Raw genomic sequence first — 18,976 nt, forward strand, 5'->3', positions numbered from 1 at the left:
AGATAGACGTCGTCACTATGGTTACACCGCATCCAGGAAGGAGTTCAGCAATAAACTTTTGAAATTGTTCATATATTAGTTTGGGCCCGTTTTATTTTTATTTATTTATTATTTTATCCTACTATTATAAATATAATCACTAACGTTAGATCATTATAATTCTACAATTTAACAACATGTCTTGTCTGTGGTTTGATCCATACACTGTTTATAAAAAGGTTTGATCCCAAGATAAAGCAACGCAAAGGATCACATTTGCTATGAAGCATGAAGAGGGTTTGGTTGAGAACTACATTAACCAGCAGGATTTGGATCAGCGTGACCTTCCTTGTTGCCTGGCAACTCCTCCAAACTAAAACGGCAGAATCGCAGAGCCAAATGTAGAAGGTAGCAGACACTAAACATGAGTTATCGTGAACATGTTTTACTAGCTAAGTGTTGGCTTAACTAAAAATCGAGCTGCTAGAGCTGTATTTTGCTTTGTTACCACATTCACTGCTCTTGGAAGCTTAACGCCAGTTTGGAAATAGCTTTGAATAACGTTAATAAATTTACAGCGCAGACATTTAAAAGCTGAAATGTCGGGAGAACACACATCTGCTGTTGGTGGACAGGCTGTGATCACGCAGACAGATTCAGGGGAACACACTGAAGGTAGAGAGCATAATCATGTGACTTTTATTAATTGACACCTAATAACATGTCTGAAGAATGAATGCAGTTGAATCGTCGGGTGAAGAGTAAAATATGATCAGCTGAAATGTCAGTTGAGATGTAAGTTAATATTTAATGGTAAAACTACAGTAGTTGGTTGAAGACAGTTCAAGTGTGTGCACAGTATACCAGTTGAAACAGCAGAAGTCTAAGATCTGAAAGAAGAAGAAGAAAGAAGAAAATCGGTTAATTTACATAAACAGCCTAATAACTCCAAGTAGCATGTACAATTGTGAGTAGAAGCAATTTTACTTATAGATAGTCTTAAGTTGACAAAGTTTTTAAATATTTATAATGTTCTCTCCTCGCAACCCAGTAAAGTCTCCGATGATAAGATGTTTTTCTAGTCTCGGTCATGACCCAGCCATAAAAATGTACATGTTAATCCAGTGATGACTGAAAGCTGTCAAATGTTTCCTCCCTCACAGGATGTGATACTGAAAACTCAATGATGCAGCAGAAGGATGAGGAGGAATCAAGCAAGCAGCTCTCTGCAGAAATTTACTATAACTATGAGGAGCTTCACTCCAGACCGTCCATCACACCCAACTCTGAAATCCCAGAGAACCTCCTGCACCTCTCGTATCCTTCTTTGAAAATGTGTTTTATAAAACTCTTTTAACACCACAGCTCTTCTCACTTTCTCTCATTATACTTAGCAAATAGAGGCAAAGAAACATTTAACACAAGGACAATCACACAGAGTTTGTTCATTAGTTTTTCAACTTCAAATTCAAATACAAATGAAATAAGAAATTAAGGAAGTGATAACATTAAAATGCCATATACAATATATCTATTAATATCTTAGACTATATTTGATAATTGTGAAAATACTTGTAGCTTGTATACTTGTAGCCATTATGTGTATACTATTTATAATATAAGTACATAGATATAAGTATGACTAATAAATACAACAGACATGTATACGTGCATAGTGGTATATATAATATATGTATAGTATATTTAGGGGCCTACAATACACACACAATACAGTAATGATACAGTACTATGAAATATAGGTAATAGAAACTGAAAATAATCCTTTGGTATATGATCTAGTTGATAATAACAGTATAGTTGTAATATAGTTTTATTATATAGTGATATAATAATATAAACGCAATTATTATTATTATTATTATTATTATTATTATTATTATTACATTATCAAAGGCCCCATAATAACATAATCTAAAGTAAATCTTGTGTAAAGCTTCAGTGAATCTGTTCTTGAACCCTAATTCGTCCACATTCAGTCACTCCTTTGGCTACGACAGCGGGCGCAGGGGGAACCTGCAACTGCTGGATGACAGAACTCTGATCTTTATAGCAGGTAACCTCCTCGTCCTTCTGGACATTTCCACCAAGGAGCAGCGGTACCTCCGCTCCTGCAGTGGAGGAGGAATCGGCTCCATCATGGTAAGATGGCTGACAAACTGCATGCGAAGAGTCACTCTGGGGCTGCAGTCTGTGATTGAGTGCAGGGAACACCTGAGTAGCAGTTTGAGCATTTATACTTTGACTTTTTCTATTTTTTAGAGGGAAATACTGCAGTATTTGTTTTACAGGCAGAATTACAATTAGATGTATTGTTAGAGTATAAACTAGAATAATGGAGGATCACCTACAATGTTAAAGTTTACTTCCAAGTGAAAGCATCAGTATCAGTAAAGCAGCATTATATGTTATCTATATTACCAAATGCTAGTTAACACAGAGTAATACTATATTTGATACAAAATCACATTTCTATTGATTATGTAAGAATTGGAATTTGGGACATGTCTATTGTTTATTTAAAGGCCATAGCAGGGTTTGCATGTTTAGCCCATTTCCAAAAAAATCATATAGCCTATGGGGAAATAGTGTGTCATCAGATTTGATTTTACAGGAGTATGTATACTTGCAAGAGTATGCTCTGTGATCCCTCCTACAATATATGACATGATGTAATATTCACATGATCCAAGTAAAGAGATTTAACAGTGGCAGACGCTGTGCAATAACTTCTTAATTGTTTGCTGTCCCTGCAAAAACAAACAATAAAACGAATGAAAATGGATAGACAGGGATGTGGAGTAAAATGCATTTCTGGTATTGCTTTAAAAAATGTATTCATTTCTTTGTGTGTGTCAAGGCACACCCTAGCAAGGAATACTTTGTTGTAGCAGAGAAGGGAAACCAGCCCAACATCATAATCTATGAATATCCCTCATTACGACTGTCCCGCATCCTCAGAGGTAAATGAGACCAATATGAATTGAGTTATACCTTTTTCAAATGTTATGTTTCCATTTATTTGATGAACCTGTTTTAACTTTCGTGTCTGTAGGCGGTACAGAGCGAGCGTACAGCTTTGTGGATTTTAACCATGATGGGAGCTTGCTGGCTAGTGTGGGGAGCGCACCCGACTACATGCTGACACTTTGGGATTGGAGGAAGGAGGAGGTCATGTTGAGCTGCAAGGCCGTTTCTCAGGAGGTCTACCGAGTCAGCTTCTCCCCATACAACCCAGGATTGCTCACATCATCAGGATCTGGACACATCAAGTAAAAGACATACTGAATCCTCCTAACAACCAGTAACCTTTTTCCACAGTGGATTACTAGCAAATGCACACGATGGCTAGTTTGGTAGCAGAAACTGTTGAAACAGGTTTTTGTCTCTGCCCATGAGAATAAAAAAGCCAGTTGCTTTTGTTTTCATTTGATGTCCAACAGTCAAACAAATCCATCAGAACAGAGACCAATGTCTTAAAGATTTGAGAAACAGGGGAAGGTCATTTTGGCAAGAACAAGGGATCCAAGCTTCAGACATTAAGCTCATTAAGATAAGCATTTATATATGGAGGGGCAGACAAAGGTGCCTGTAAAGGAACCATTTTGGGAAATGTGCTTATTTGCTTTCTTGCTGAGAGTTAGAGGAGAAGGTAGATATCTGTTATATCTTGTTTGTTTAATGGGTACAAAAATCAATGTAGAAAAGTGTAAAAACGGCAGGTTGTGGTTTTGCGGGGGATTATGTGCAAGACTATTTCTTGGCCAGGACCAGTGACTTCCTGGAGTTGTGTTGTCACCATGAGGATGCATGCCAAGCAGCAGAGACTCCAGATCACTGCTCTCCGTAACCTGATGTATAAACAAAACTTTTGCGGAAGTGACTTCAGACATCAGAAGTTGAATTACTCCCATAAAGTGATTTTGAATATGTTAAAGTTTTCATAGAAGGTAATAAACCCAATCTACTTCTCTCTATCAGGTTCTGGAAAATGGCTAGCACATTCACAGGTCCTAAATTGCAAGGGCTTATGGGACATTTTGGGAAAACTGCAGCGACTGATATTGAGGGCTACGTGGAACTTCCCGATGGAAAGGTCTGTTCCCACTGATCTACCAGTTAGGTTTGTACACAAGTCAGGAAGAACTGGTAATTTATCAAGCAAGACAGTCATGCTAGCCTCTGTTAGGCTGTACTTAGGAGGAGCGATACTCTGAGCTAAATGACATAACATGCTCACAATGATAATGCTAACACGCTGATGTTTACCATGTTCACCATCTTAGTTTTGCATGTTAGCATTAGCTAATTAGCACTAAACACAAAGTACAGCTGAGGCTGATGGGAATATCATTAGTTTTGCAGGTATTTGGTCATAAACTATAGTTTTGGACAAATTAAAACTTTGACCTGATAATGGTGCTGGATGAAAAGTCAGGTGATTACCAAAGTTATCATGATTCATCCTGTGGTGATGATGAATGTCTGTATAAAATGTCATGGTAATCTGTGTAATATCTTGTCATGATATTTCAGTCTAAACCAAAAACGGCAGACAGATCTATTACCATGGCTAAAACATACAATTTCCATTATTTTGTTTTTTACCAAACAATCTCACTGTAAGGTCTGCACAGAGCTGTTCTGGAGCTTTTGACTGCATCACATGATTTTCCTCAGCAGGTGGAGTTGCTCAGTTGTCATGAAAATGGAATTTTTTAGCACTTATTGATAAAGGTCATTTGATCCCGAACAGCTACTGGGTCTCTGTCACCTTCTGTCAACAAGGCCAAACGCTCAATCACAAAAACGTTGGTTTCAGAAATCCTCTGTAAGACTCAAGAGAAACAATAGTTACTTCTGATCCTTCGTCTTCTCCTGTGAGGTGGTGTCCGGCACAGACTGGGGCAACTTGCTGCTGTGGGACGGGAACGCCATCAAGGTGGAGATTTGCCGTAAAGGAGGGCGGAACTGCCACACCGGGATGGTGCAGCCGTTTGCCCTGGAAGATGGACAGCTGATGACGATTGGCTCTGATGGAGTGGTCCGGGTAACATACTTATAACCTACAAGAATAACATACCCTCATACTTTTAGAACGTGTCTGTCAAGTTTGTCATCAGATATTTTTCTAAATAAAATAACTACTACTACTACTATAACTAAAATTAGCACTGAACACCTGTAACTGTTTGAGCGTCATTTCCACATTATTGATAGTTTTCATTTTTAACCATTCCTTGTGTCTAAATATCCTATGAAGGCAGGAGTAGCCATCCCTAAAACATTGTCACATTATATTGACATTTATTGACAGAGAGCTCTGCGGCCAAAGACACTGTGATATTTGACTTTGACACCCCCCCCCCACAGGGCTGGGACTCTGAGAGCATCGACACTGCCGACAGCAACAGCGACAGCAGCAGGTTTGAGATAGAGCCAATGAATGAGATGGTGGTTGGACACAACGTCTGCATCTCCTCTGTGGTGAAGAGCTCCCTACCTGACTCCTTCATCTGGTTTGCTCAGGTCAGAGGGCAGAGGGTCAAAGGTCACTAATTAAAACCATTTGTAATACATAATCTGGCCTCAAACCGATCAAATATCTAAATCTGATCTCTCCACTGTGTGGTCATGTAGGATTCCAGCGGAGCCATCTGGAAACTGGATCTTTCATTCACCAACACGGTGAGTTTTCTATACTGACATTTTGGCTTTAATATACATTACGTCTACATTACACTTTGTTTATTTAAGCTCTGTATTATGCTTCTAAACACTTCTATCAATCTGTTATTGATGTACAGAATTGTTTTTGCCCAGCCTTCATATTAATTAATGGAGAGTCCATTTGATTTGACTGTACTAATTCTTCTACAGAGGCAGGTTGACAGATGTGAACAAAGGGTTCTGTACACAAGGATTTGACCTTTAAACGTTAATGTAGAGCTATGATTATCTTTTTTCAAAAAATATATACGTACACAGAAGTAAAGTATGTTGACAAAAAATGTTAACTCAAGGTCTTCATCCTCGCTTTTTCCATGGCTTTTTCCAGAACTTTCATGCTGAAAAATAAAGGACTTCATCTGTGTTTGTTTTGATCATTAAAAAATGTCTAAAACTGAGGGATTTGATTGCTGTAAACTACATTGAACAGTGTTTCCAGCAGCAGGAACACAACAACATTTGGGTGTGTGAGGAGAAAGAAATTGTTAAAAATACTTTTAACACTGGTCTATTTTCAATTTAATTAAACTTAGCCTTCAATTACAAATGACATCCCAGGAGAAAGGTATAAAGTCATTTTATTTTCATGAAGGTGAGTGTTTTTAGGTAATACTGCCTAATGAAAAACTATGTTGCAAACCATATTGTGTCATTACATGTTGTAATGAAAGTTAAGGGTGTAATAACAGTTGATGTATGTTCCGTGTATGCAGACCCCTGATCCAGAGTGCCTGTTTTCCTTCCACGCTGGGGCGATCCAGGGCCTGGACGTGTCAAGGAAATCCCACCTGATGGCCACAGTCGCTCTCGACCGTGAGTCATACATTACCATACATGCTGTACATGTTTGCAAGCACTCTGACACACACACTATAACAGGTCTGCCCCTCGTCTTCAGGTTCAGTCAAAGTTTTTGACTTCCTGGCAAAAAGAGAACTGACCACTAGTCGCTTCAATCAGGGAGGAACTGCTCTCAGCTGGGCTCCACCATTGGTAAGTGTGTCAGTGGGAGAATGTATCATGCTACCAAATATGATGTGTTCTGACAGAAAACTGACCTGTGTGGCTCTGGTGTTTGTCTTTAGGTGAACCAAACTGGAGGTTTACTGGTGACGGGCTTTGAAGATGGGGTTGTCCGGTTACTGGAGCTGTACGACCCTCAGAGGCTGCATTTGGTCACCGGGCGCAGACCCAAAGGAGATGCCAAGCTGCGCCTCAAACAGGCCTTCAAACCCCATAATGCCCCTGTAACTGCTGTTGCATTTGAGCGAAATGGAGAGATCTTAGCCACAGGGGTAAGATGTTTCCAGGAAAACTGTTTTTGCAGTTTGTCAAAAGGGTTGCATACTTTCATATAACAAACTATAGCTATTGTGCTTCTTCTGTTCATTAAAATACCTTAACACACTAATTAAAGGAATCATAAATATAATTATTATATCAACATGTAAAGCTTTAAAGTCCCAGTTTGAAGAACATTTTACTGGGGAAACTCAGTGAAGAGTGTAAAAAAAAAACTATATCTGTATGTTGCCAATATGCCTTTGATACTTTTTAACAAAAGAAAAGTTCACCCAATTATGGCAAGGCGATGACGAGTTTCACTGATTGACAGGGTCACAATTTCTTTTCATGAGCAAAAATGAGACTGATCGCTGTCCCTGTCATTCACCTTTATCTGACAGCTTTTTGTGGTGAATGTAATTCACTAGCTAGAGAAACAATAACAAACCTTTGCTGTTGCCTCACTTTCAATTTCATAACGTCCTTCAACGCACCTGGATGTCATTGGTCAAACGCTCATTTCTGACAGCGAAGGTTTGACAATGCACAATGTTACATTGTTAGAACCAATTAAAACACAAGGATTTAACAACCTGTTTGTTTTGTGTGAATGTCTAAATCAGTGGTCGGCAATAGGCGGCCCACGGGCCAGAATCGGCCCTGCAGCAATAATATCTGGTCCGCGGCCAGATTTCTTTGATAGCAGAAAAATAAAAAATAAAGAAATTGATAGGGGCTGGTGCTGAAAGAGATCTCAGTCATGACGGATACAGTTACTGACACAATCACTTCGTCTTAAGTGATTGTGCCTCCAAAATAAAAGCGTGAGAACTTTTTGTGCAGTAATGCTTTATGACAAGTTTATTGAGAGCTTTTACTTTGAAAAGTTCTGAACGACATTCAAAAGAGACCCTGGCTTGCTTGACACACCTCTGAAAAAGCCGTCAGTAAAACATGTGATTGGATTCCCCTGAATTTCCTCAGGGAAATGAAAATAAGCGTCCACAGGTTTATGAATGTGGATCAAACGCTGGGACGCACACACACTTTTGCACATGCTTTATTGTGAGCATGTGCAAAAGTGTCTTTATAATCAATATGTTTAACAAGGGAGAAATAAAATACCCGCGGTTAGTTGGAATGGATCCTACAACCTTCTAAACAGGAGTCCTGCATAGCACTGACTGAGCTGAACATGCACTTGTAGGCTATCTAAGGGTTTGAAATAACTGGACTATGTTCTGGCCCGCCATGTAACGGCTTGAAAAAAATTTGGCCCAGAAAATGCCAGACTTATTTGCCGACCGCTGGTCTAAATTCACATAAATTGAGCTTAGTATAGAAACACTTTATACTTTTACCCATCCTGTGATCTGTTGTTTCTGATGTTTAGTGCTATAGTACTGAAAATCAGTGGTAGAGATCTGTTTCCTTTTTTTGTCATTCATCTCACCTTTCTGTCACTGCCATCTTCCTGCTCAGAGCTCAGACAGCACTGTGTTCTTCTTCACTGTCGGGGAAAAATACAACCCCATCGGCTTTGTCCACGTTCCCGGGCCGGTGCAGGCGCTGGAGTGGTCACCTCATTCCCATGTAAGTCTGGTCTCCAACCCACTTGCGGCAAAATGTCTCTGTGATGGAACATTGCTGATTCAAACGATTTATTTTTATGATTTTACGTAGAGTGAAAACAGGCTGCTCATCCTGTGTCAGAATGGTCATGTGGTCGAGGTTCAGAGTCCTGATCCAGAGGCCCACAAGCCGACCAAAACCTTCCAGCTGCCTGAAATACCCAGCAGAACTTTCAGGTTCAGGAGCATCAAATCTCGAATCAAGGTCCGGGCTTGGTCTGTTCTTAGCTTTAGTTTGTAGGTTTTTAATTGCACACATCCCTTTTTATGGCTGTATTATTGTTTTGTGATCTACATCATAATTACTCCATGATTTTAGTGGAAATAACTTACTCCATTTCAGTTTCAGACCATTTGTGTTTTAATGTGTGTGTTTGTGTCTTTCAGAGAGAGGAGGAAATAGCAAGATGTCAAGCGGTAAAGGAGAAGAAGAAGAAAGTGAGAGAAGAGAGGTTGAAAGAATCAAAGCAGCTGGATGCAGAGCAAGAGGAAGAAGAAGAAGAAGAGGGAGAGTTGCCCCCTATCCACTTCCCCGACCCTCCAAGTCCTCTCTACTGTGGCTTCTACTCACAGCCTGGCCAGTTCTGGCTCTCCATGGTATACACACTAACAATAACTAGAATGTTCAAAGATATTGCATAGTAATAAATCAGCTAAAATCAAATTAAGTGGTCAAAATCAACAAGCAAGGAATTTATACGCTGTTTGACGAAGAATCCTGGATGCAAAAATTTATCACAGAAATAATCAAAAAAGACATTTTGTCTTTTCCTTAAAGATTGATTCCATTTCTCTTTCCTCTCTCCTGCAGGGAGGCTTTGACTCAGGATTCTTGTATCACTGTAAGTTCTCGGAGAAGCAGGACCAGGATCCGGACCAGCGGCAGGATGAGCCCTTTGACTTCCGGCCTGTCCACAACACAGACAACGACCCCATTCGCTCCATCACCTTCAGGTAGCAGGCAGACATTTTCAGCTTCAAACCCTCCAGTGTTCTCGGCGTAACGTCATTAGCTTTAGTAACCGCTCCTGGTACCATGTAATGTTCATTTCTTTTCAATGAACATACAGTACATTGTTATGATGAACAGCTGGCTTGTGCTAGTCATTTATTTTTCACCTCATGTTCCGGTGATAACCTAAAGTAAGAGTTCCTCTCTCTGATTTACCACAGTAAATTATCACAGCGCCGCCTTGTGGCTAGATGGATATATACCATGTTACTGAACATCATTACATAAACGAGCTCTGATAAACCCACTGTACATTACCAAAAAACCAAACAGCAGGAAGTTGGCAGCTAGTTGTTGCAGAAAGTGGAACATTTAGAAGCTAAAGGAACAGATATGTTTCACTGGAGTTGGTTTAGACCAAAAAAGAGTTAAAAGGAGAGTGATTATTGGACACCAATGGGATGATATAATAGTATTGCTCTGTGTCTGCTGGATGTGTCAAAATGCAAATGTATGCTTAAATGTTGGCAACTATAACTTTATAAGATCAGGGCTGTGTATCTGTCAGCTCGTTTTGGAGTTTATCTGCCACCTGGTGGGCAAAAATCTTTTAATGCAACTTTAAGATTCAAGAGTCATCACACAAAGACTTAAAAGATTTAAAACCCCTCTCTGGCAGAAAAAGTGTGATATAAGGCCAGAAATGAAGGAACTTTTCAGGAGGTAAACATTAGAGCCTCCTTCACATTTGGAACTATTACCTTAATAAAGTTTCCTTCCTGGTGTTTTGTTGGTTCTTTTGTAGCTCCAACAGGCAGCTGTTGCTCTGTGGCATGCACTCAGGCTTCATCAGGGTTTACCCTCTGCAGCCTGGTGACCACTGCCTCACCTCCATGCAGGCCTACTGGGCTCTCAGCGTCCACGACAACCAATACGGACACTTGCGGCACATCCGCTGTAGCCATGACGACCTCTTTGTGCTGACGGCAGGTGATGACGGCAACATCTTCTCCTTCAGCCTGCTTCCTCCAGAAGAGCTACAGAAAGGCCTGCAGAGAAAGAGGGCTGAGGTGCCTTCTCCCAGGGTCAGTCCACTTTTCATCAACATTTTCTTTTTTTCTTTTCTGTGTTTCTGTCTTTTTAGCCACACTAGCATCGTGGCTCTATGGATGACAAAATCAATCTGTCAGTTGGGCAACCACTTTAATTCAAACTGAAGTATCTCAACAAATATTGGATGGATTTATCTAATAAAATATCTATTAGATAGATTGGCATTAACTTCTTGCAGCAACATCAGTTAAAGATTTCAGTTTGTCCAGTACTTTGGTTAACAATCAAATATCTACAAACGTAACGGCATTCCCATCAGCCTCATCTGTACTTTGGAATTAATGCTAATGAGCAAATGTTAGCATGCTAACGTGCTGAACTAACAATTAGCATACCTGCTTAACATCATCATGTTTGCATGCTAACATGCTGAACTAAAAGCAGCATACCTGCTTAACATCATCATGTTTTTTCCAATAAAGTCTTTTTTGTAAAGCCCTCCGAGCTAAATGTGTCATCTTGGGCTATATTAAAATGACAATGACGACAACAAAGACATGCTAAATATCTAGTTTGGTTAAAACAATGACTCGACATGAGCCAGGGGGCTGAGTGCATATAAATACAGTAACAAGTGGATTTTAACGTGAAGAACATTTTGCAACATTTTCCAGCATTGATGTATTTCCTTCTGGAACAAACAACCTATACGATCAGTTTGCTGTGTCTGTCACAAGTGAAAACATTTAGAAAAACTACGTAAGCAATTGGGTTTTTAAACTGCTTCATTAGTGGAAGACAAAGGAGAAGTTGATTGTTATTAAAACATTTTTCTGTGCGTGGCTGGACGGTTTTTGTGGACTTGGTGTTTTTCCATCATTATGTGCAGTTCAAATGTCTACAGGTGCAGTTCTACATCAGCAAGTTTTTAATAGAAATCACCCTTGATCAGAATTTTTGGGAGGCAAAACAGTATAGTGCAGGTTGGCCAAGTGAATGGTTGTAGATGACATGAATGTTGTTTCAATGAAAAACGAATATGTTATTCATACCTTATTTTGACAGGTGGGTATTGAGAATGAGGCGTTAGCCCAGGACATTGAGAACCCAGCAGCCTACAGGTAGGTGTGAATAACCTGTAAGAGATCATTTGGTCCTCCTCTTTTTCTCTGTCACTCTATTCTTGTCTTCTGTGTACCTCATTTTCTGTCTCTCTATTTAAGAAAGCTATTTGTACAGTAGAGAACTATATTGTCTGTATTTAATTCCTTATTTATTGGAATGTCTTACATTTAGTTACATCTATGTCTAGGTGTCACCGTAACTCAAGATACTCATGACAGTTTTATCTCATCTAACTTTCTGACCATCATCCTGACCCCCCCCCTCCAGCATCGAAACGGCTAAGCAGAAGCTAGAGAAGGACCGTCTGCGTCGGGAGGCTGATGTGAAGATTGCAGCGAAGCGGAATAAGCTGGCTGAGCTCCAGAAGACGTTCAAACAGCTGCTGAACAACAACCAGAGTCTGCCGGAGCATGTTCGCCTGTCACCTGTGGTACACACACACACACACACACCTGGGTCATCCACTGTCAGCCTGTCTGACAGTTCATGTCATTTTACCATTGCAGCTGCTGTATCTAGTTTAATTTTAGAATAAAACAAAATTCACATCAGAAGTGAGATATCAGTGATGCATAAGCATCATTAAGGTTATGGTAAGGGTTAGGGATATTATAATGAGGTTTGGATAAGTCTCCAGGGAATTACTGTATGTCAGTATGTCAGTATGTCCTTGATTGTGTTTATGTGTGTGTAGGAGCTGCAACTGGACCGGCGGTTCAGTGAGCAGGCAGAGAGGGTGAAGGCCCAGCGGGTGAGGGAGGTCAGAAAGCAGATGGCCTGGGAGGAGGAGCGCTGCAGCATAGCACTCAGCAAACTACAGGACTGGTACTGACTAAACATACACACAAATGCACCTATCTAATTCATAATAACTGCAGGAAGGTCACTTGCTGCATCACTGGTCTAAATACAGGTAATAATAATAATTGATCATTATTGTCTGTTAATCATTAGTAGGTTATTTTTATTTTGATGTTTGGATGTTATTTCCCTATTCTAAAACTTGTCTATATTAAGACTTAAATTTGTTTTAGTTTTAGAGTTTACTGCGCATGTTAAAGTGAAGTTAAGAGTGGAAAAACAGTGTTTTTGACAGTAACCATAAAAGAACAGAGGAACAGATAAGTCGAAGTTGTTACTGAAAATAAAAGTTTAAATGTTCTACCTGACTGAGGTTTTGATTTCATTGTGTTTTTGCCCCTGTGGCTTAGAAAGTTTGGAGGTAAAGACCGCCAGCCTTCAGAAGGAAACCCTCACCTCTTCTCCCCTGTTTTCAGGTTTAGGGACTCTCTGGAGGCCAACATGGTCACTGTGGTCGCCATCTGCACCGACCACAGAGTCTCCACCTACCGCCTGCCGACGCTCACCGAGCCTTTAACCCAGCTCAAACATCAGAGCAGACCCGGATGGCCTGACAGAGACGGAGCTGCTGCACCAGAAAGCAGAAAAACCAGAGCCGAGCCTGCAAAAGACTGCAGCACATTAGAAGGTAGGAAAGAGTTTGTGTGTTTGTTTCACCTGTCAAAGACATGCTTGACCTACCTGTGTGTGTGTTCTCCAGAGGAGGAGGTGCTGCGCCCACCAGTGGCTCGTCCAGCGGGGATAAAGCTGGCAGATCGGCAGGTCGAGAGGCTCCGAAAGGCTGCAGAGAAAGCTGAACAAGCTCGAGCCAAGATAGAGAAGAGGAAGCAGGAATGGGCCCAACTGTGAGTGTAATGTCCAACAACATCACCTCAGTCCTGTGGGCTCAATTTAGATTTACATGGCATTCTCTGTTTCTCTTTTATGGACATGATGTTTATTGTATTCTAAAAAATCCATACAATGCATTGCCAGATTAACTGAATAGGGGGGTCAATGAGCCAATTTTGCAATGCTCGTGCAAAACTGTGAAGGACTGTTGGTGTCTCAGTTACGCAGAGAAGCCAAACGAGGACTGCGAGGATCCGCAGGATGTGCAGGCCATCAACGAAGCCAAAGAGAACATCGGAGACTTAAAGCTGAAGTCAGCTAAAGACTTCACAGTGCCGAAACACCTGAGGATGAACGCTGAGAGGAAGAGAGCAGAGCTAATAGGCCTGGAGGAAAATGTACACACCAACACACAGACACTTACATATCTTAATACACAGCTCATTTACAGCATTCATCCAGTTTTCAGCAATATACTGCAACTTGTCACACATAAACCACTTCATGAGTTGGCTTAAACAAAGATTCATCAACAATGTAGTGACTATACAAAGCAAAACAAAGTAGTCGCTGAGAGGCTGAGGTAGGGCAGTGGTGCTGTTTGTCTCACTGCACAAATAATTCGCGGATCTCAAAAAATATAATCTATTGCTTTTTATTGATGAAAATCTATCTGCCCGATGGGGTTGAACAGGTGTGTAATTTAACTATACAGAAACCACCACCCACATCCACGTGACTTACCAAAAAAGTGCAACAACAAAATAAACAGTTAACCTATATACAATTAATTCCAAACGTGCAATAAATCAGTTCATGACTCCTACAAACAACATACCGTGATGATTCTGGCCTGGGTGGTCATGGATAATGCGTCTACTTTGCTATATGTACAGCTAAAACGATTAGCTGATGGCAAACCAAAATGTCATTAACTCCCGAGTCCTCAGCTTTTCTTTTTCTTATGTGTCAGTTAATTAAATATTTTTCAGACAAAACAAGCTATTTGATGACATCACCTTGGCCTTTAAGACATTGTAATGGGTATTTTTCACTATATTCGGACATTTTGTAGACCAAACGATTCATTGTGACAGTAATCAACAAATTAATCCATAGCTGTATGCAAAGTTATATAAGGTCAGATTTTCTGTGACATTATACCTGTCTCATCATCCTAAAGAGAGGAAGAAAACCTAAATCCATCAATGATGAAAAGAGATTAATTTAATGACTCCTTCCATCCCACCAGATCCGTGAGAGGCAGACTAAGATGAATGGGCGGATTGTGGCATTGCGGGACTCCAAGATTCGCCTGGTCTCTCAGTTGCGCGCTCAGGCTCAGCAGGTCCAGAGGGTCCAGCAGCGTCTAGCGGCCCATCTCCACCGCTCTCCACCTGCCCTGCCCAACATACTACCAGAGGAAACCCCAGAGAAGAGGCTGCAGTACAGCCACGCCACCCTGGAGCGATACCGGGTTCTGAGAGAACAGAGGTACAGGAGCCAGGTTTTAGTTTGATCCTAGACCAGGTCTAGGCAGACAAAAGAAAAGAAAAAGATTTAGGTGATTTTCAACAAAAGGAAGGACCTGCAGATCTATCAGCTGTCATACAGTATAATATCACTAAGGTCAAATCGTTGTAGTTTTTGGCTTCATTAAAGAAAAAGATAATTTTTAGATAAAATATTTTTTGGCTCTGCAATATGCATAGGCTAGGCAGTCAAAAAGAAATTTATGTTGAGGGAAGTAATTTTTCCTATATAATTGCATTTGCATGCACCGTTTTGGCAGACCTTTTAATCCATCCACATATTCAACTCATTTTCATGCAGGCGTTTAAAAGGAAGACGAAAAACACAAAGTAGTCTTTCTGAGATCTGACTAGCTGACTTATATGAAACATTCTCTTGGCTTTCAGACGGGATGATCACTTTAACTTCAAGCTGATAGAGCAGACTCGTTCACACTGACACGTCACTAGACAAAACTTGTGTACTTGCACTTGTGATAGTTGACTATCACTACCATTAAGTAATGTTATTTTATATTTCAATCAAGTGTACATCAAACCTAGCGTATTTAACCCTTTTAATCGACTGCAGTATCAGTAATCTGTCAAATATAGTATTAGCTTACGCTAAAACTGTGGTGGGTATTGTTCTGACAATACGTGCTGTATTTGATTATTTGGTTATGTGACTTCTACATTACTGGCCAACTGACCTCCATGCAGACACTGGGCTTGTAGCGCTGCATTAATTAACCCATTAACGCCTGAATTTTTTTACAATCAAAAAATAAAAAAGATGATTTGTGTTTTCATTTGCTTTCAAGCTGATGTTAAATTAAGTGAAGATTGTTAATTTGTCTATAAAACATAGAAAAGATATAAATTCAGGTATGTGTAGGTATGATGCAAATTAGCGACAACAGGCATAAACGAGAAACCAGGGCTTGCAAAAGGTTCCTAGGTACGTATCGAATATGCACCAACAGGCATTTGGAGAATCCATGTGCTATCTTGGCTTGCAGTCTGCAAGGAAGAGGTATGATGCGAATTCGCGACAATCGGCGTCAAGGGGTTAACAACGGGTTGTTATGTTTGTCAGATATCAGTAAGCCTGTTTTTGACATAAAAAAATGAATTGAGGAAGAAGTGACACCTTTTATTGTAATTACACAACTATATAAGTTTCACCCTTGATTATAGTGTTGCCTTCATAAGAACACATACGTGTTCACACATATGTTTTAGAAATAAATAGAAATTTGTTATTTTACTGAACTTAAACCTTGAGTTAAACCAGATCTAAAGTAGGTTTAAGTTAAACCTCAGATATAGTGACCTATACTGGTAATTTCTAAACCAAAGCTACACTGATGACAGCAACACCCACATAATGTTTTGATTAGATGCTGTTGGATATATTTAAATGAATATATCCATTGTTTCCATTTTCAAACAGATTCAAGTCCATGGAGCAGGAGGAGCAGGAGGGAAGCTCCCGTTTATTGGAGCAGCTGGAGAAAGAGATGGAAGGAGTGGTGGGAAAAGAGGAAGTAGAAGAGGAGAGAGGAGATGAGATGACTCCTGGTTTGTCAGCTTCATCTGTAACCAGAAGAGAAGTCAAGAAAGAGACAGACGGGCAGGAAGGAGCAGAGCAGAACCAGCTGGAGGAGGAGCTCCAGAGAGAGGAGGAGATCAGACTGCTGCACGAGCAGGACTCTCTGCTGGAGCAGGTCTGGTATTTGTTTTTTTAGTCAGTGATGAATCTTTGATCTCTACATGCTGGTAAAGAAAGCTCAGAAATGACTGTATTTCTTGAGGAAGCTTAAGAAGGCCAAATTCCTGTGCCAAGTTCTTCCATACTCTATGATGCTATTTACAGAAGCCCAACAGTTCCCACCAAGAGCAAGCACTAGGCGACAGAGGCAAGGAAAAACTTCAGCAATAGAAAGCATTCTGACTGGAAACATCACAAACTGGCATGGGATGTGCACGGCCCAGGACCGGAGGACTCTGTAGCGGGTCATTAAAACTGGTCATTGGTACCCATCTCCCGAGCATCAGTGATCTCGGTGAGGTGAGGTGCCTACGCAGTACCCACCCAGCCACAGCCTGTTCACCCTGCTGCCTTCTGGGAAGAGAGATAGAAGTTTCTGCTGCTGCACCGCCAGACTGCAGAGCAGCTTTTCCCCCCAAGCTGTCAGACTCTTAAACTCTAATTCATCCTCAGCACTGCTCCAGTTTATTTCTGTTTACCATTTTTTAGAATTGATTCTGTATTAATGTTTTCTGTCTGCTCATAAAGAAAATATCTTCTGGAATCTACTGAAGAGCTCAGGCTGACTATGGATAACATTGTGACATCATCTGTGGGGTGTTTTTTATCATCAGATGGAGAGATCGGTGTGTGAGTTTGACGCGGAGCTCCTGCTGCTGCGTCACCAGAAGCTGCGTCTGGACTGGGAGCTGAAGCTGGCCGACCTCCATCAGCTGACGCTCTACCAGGAGCTGCTGCTCCTCAAGGAGTTTGAGAGGAGGGAGGACAGCCTGCAGGAGAAGCTAAACGGACGCTTTGGGGAGGAGAACAGCATCACGGTGATAGAGGGTTTACGTACCTGTTCTCTAAAATATATCAATCATAGTGTTTAAGATGTTTGTTTCCCTTCCATAAGGCAACCTTGTGTAAATATTTTATGAGAATTTCAATGGTGTAAAATACATTTACACATTTACATTTACTGTACCTGCTCAGAGAGAAATATTGTACTTTTTACTCCACTACGTTTACCTGAGAGCTGTAGCCTAGTAACACGTTACTTTTCAGATGAAGATTTTAAATTAAAACATATGATGAAGTCTTTAAAATACAGTGCAATATCAGATCTAACTAGTGGTTCCCAGCCTCTTTGGCTTGTGGTCCCTTAGACAAAAGTTGTGTCTACTTGGCCCCTAGTCACATTGCAGGTATCTATGAGTTGTTAGCAGTTCCACTGACTTTAAACTGTTCAAGGCCCAAAGACGTCACTAAGCTAAGATTAGAGAAAATAATCTAAAGAAATGTATCTACCTGAACAGACAGCAGTTTTGTCTTCTTTCCTCCCCCATCAATCATCTGACGATCCCCCAGATTTATAATGTGACAATGTGGAGGGGCCTAAACCCCAGGTCAGGAACCACTGGACAAAACTAGCTAACTGTACATCACATATTTAAAACTAGCTCCACCTAAATGTTACTTATGGTGCATCAGTTTTAATGATCCAATAATATATTCTATGATAATAATCAGTCACAAGGGACATTTTTCAGGAATAAGTCCTTTTACTTTTGATACTTTAAGTACATTTAGCAGAAATTTGTTGTATTAAGTAGGCTTTTGAATGCAGGACTTTTACTTGTAATGGAGTAGTTTTACACTGTGTTAATTGGTACTTTTACTCAAGTAGCCTACTTTTTCAACCACTGGAGAATTTAAAGTCTCTGACTTTGGGGCCTCCCAGTTGTAATATCAAAGTGGCAGACAGCTAAAATAAACACATAGGCTCACCGATCCTCACTAGGACTGTCTCATTTGTCTACAAACAAAAACTTTTGCCATCAAACAGTCAAAATTACATTTGAAAGTTGTTATAGTCACATAAATATTCTACCCATTATTTAACTCTTATTGCTGAATGCCAATGTAGTGAAGATTTTCAAATCAGGATTTAGTTTACACTGAATTGCAAGTCAACAATACTGTAACTGACAATAGTGAAAACAGCACAGTCGCTTTAGAGAGAATTCATTTGAATGTGTTTCTGTAAGGGAATGACTTGATAAGTCACACACACTGTTTGATTTTAAACTTGATTAAGAGCACTGGGTTACAGCAGCTATGTATCAGCTATGTTATCTCCTAAGTTGTAAAGTCAACTCTAGAAACTACTAATTAGTTTGTAACTAAATCAGCTGCTAAAATTGCTTCCATCGACATGGTGACAGTGCCCATTAGCTTTCTGGCT

At 40.3% G+C, this 18,976-nt stretch overlaps 1 protein-coding gene across 4 annotated transcripts in view; it reads left to right on the forward strand.

Moving 5' to 3' along the window:
• The first annotated feature begins 72 nt into the window (after positions 1–72).
• Positions 73–18,976, forward strand: part of LOC123981537 (cilia- and flagella-associated protein 44) — a 26,889-nt gene continuing 7,985 nt past the window's right edge. Inside the window, exons 1-27 of one of the 4 annotated variants that reach the window (XM_046066419.1) lie at positions 73–387; positions 558–654; positions 1,143–1,296; positions 1,977–2,139; positions 2,858–2,960; positions 3,053–3,269; positions 3,979–4,093; positions 4,883–5,047; positions 5,371–5,526; positions 5,638–5,685; positions 6,441–6,540; positions 6,626–6,720; positions 6,813–7,022; positions 8,494–8,604; positions 8,695–8,847; positions 9,030–9,239; positions 9,454–9,596; positions 10,400–10,679; positions 11,713–11,768; positions 12,040–12,202; positions 12,467–12,597; positions 13,050–13,261; positions 13,334–13,478; positions 13,685–13,862; positions 14,717–14,958; positions 16,432–16,705; positions 17,364–17,567. In XM_046066419.1, the coding sequence (XP_045922375.1) occupies positions 579–654; positions 1,143–1,296; positions 1,977–2,139; positions 2,858–2,960; positions 3,053–3,269; positions 3,979–4,093; positions 4,883–5,047; positions 5,371–5,526; positions 5,638–5,685; positions 6,441–6,540; positions 6,626–6,720; positions 6,813–7,022; positions 8,494–8,604; positions 8,695–8,847; positions 9,030–9,239; positions 9,454–9,596; positions 10,400–10,679; positions 11,713–11,768; positions 12,040–12,202; positions 12,467–12,597; positions 13,050–13,261; positions 13,334–13,478; positions 13,685–13,862; positions 14,717–14,958; positions 16,432–16,705; positions 17,364–17,567 (4,104 nt within the window). In that variant the 5' untranslated portion in view covers positions 73–387; positions 558–578. Of the gene's footprint in view, positions 655–742; positions 947–1,142; positions 1,297–1,976; positions 2,140–2,857; positions 2,961–3,052; positions 3,270–3,978; positions 4,094–4,882; positions 5,048–5,370; positions 5,527–5,637; positions 5,686–6,440; positions 6,541–6,625; positions 6,721–6,812; positions 7,023–8,493; positions 8,605–8,694; positions 8,848–9,029; positions 9,240–9,453; positions 9,597–10,399; positions 10,680–11,712; positions 11,769–12,039; positions 12,203–12,466; positions 12,598–13,049; positions 13,262–13,333; positions 13,479–13,684; positions 13,863–14,716; positions 14,959–16,431; positions 16,706–17,363; positions 17,568–18,976 lie in introns of those variants that run through there. The other 3 variants (XM_046066420.1, XM_046066421.1, XM_046066422.1) reach the window with 3 other exon arrangements.

This window comes from Micropterus dolomieu, linkage group LG13, assembly GCF_021292245.1.
Source record: "Micropterus dolomieu isolate WLL.071019.BEF.003 ecotype Adirondacks linkage group LG13, ASM2129224v1, whole genome shotgun sequence".
NCBI lineage: Eukaryota > Metazoa > Chordata > Actinopteri > Centrarchiformes > Centrarchidae > Micropterus > Micropterus dolomieu.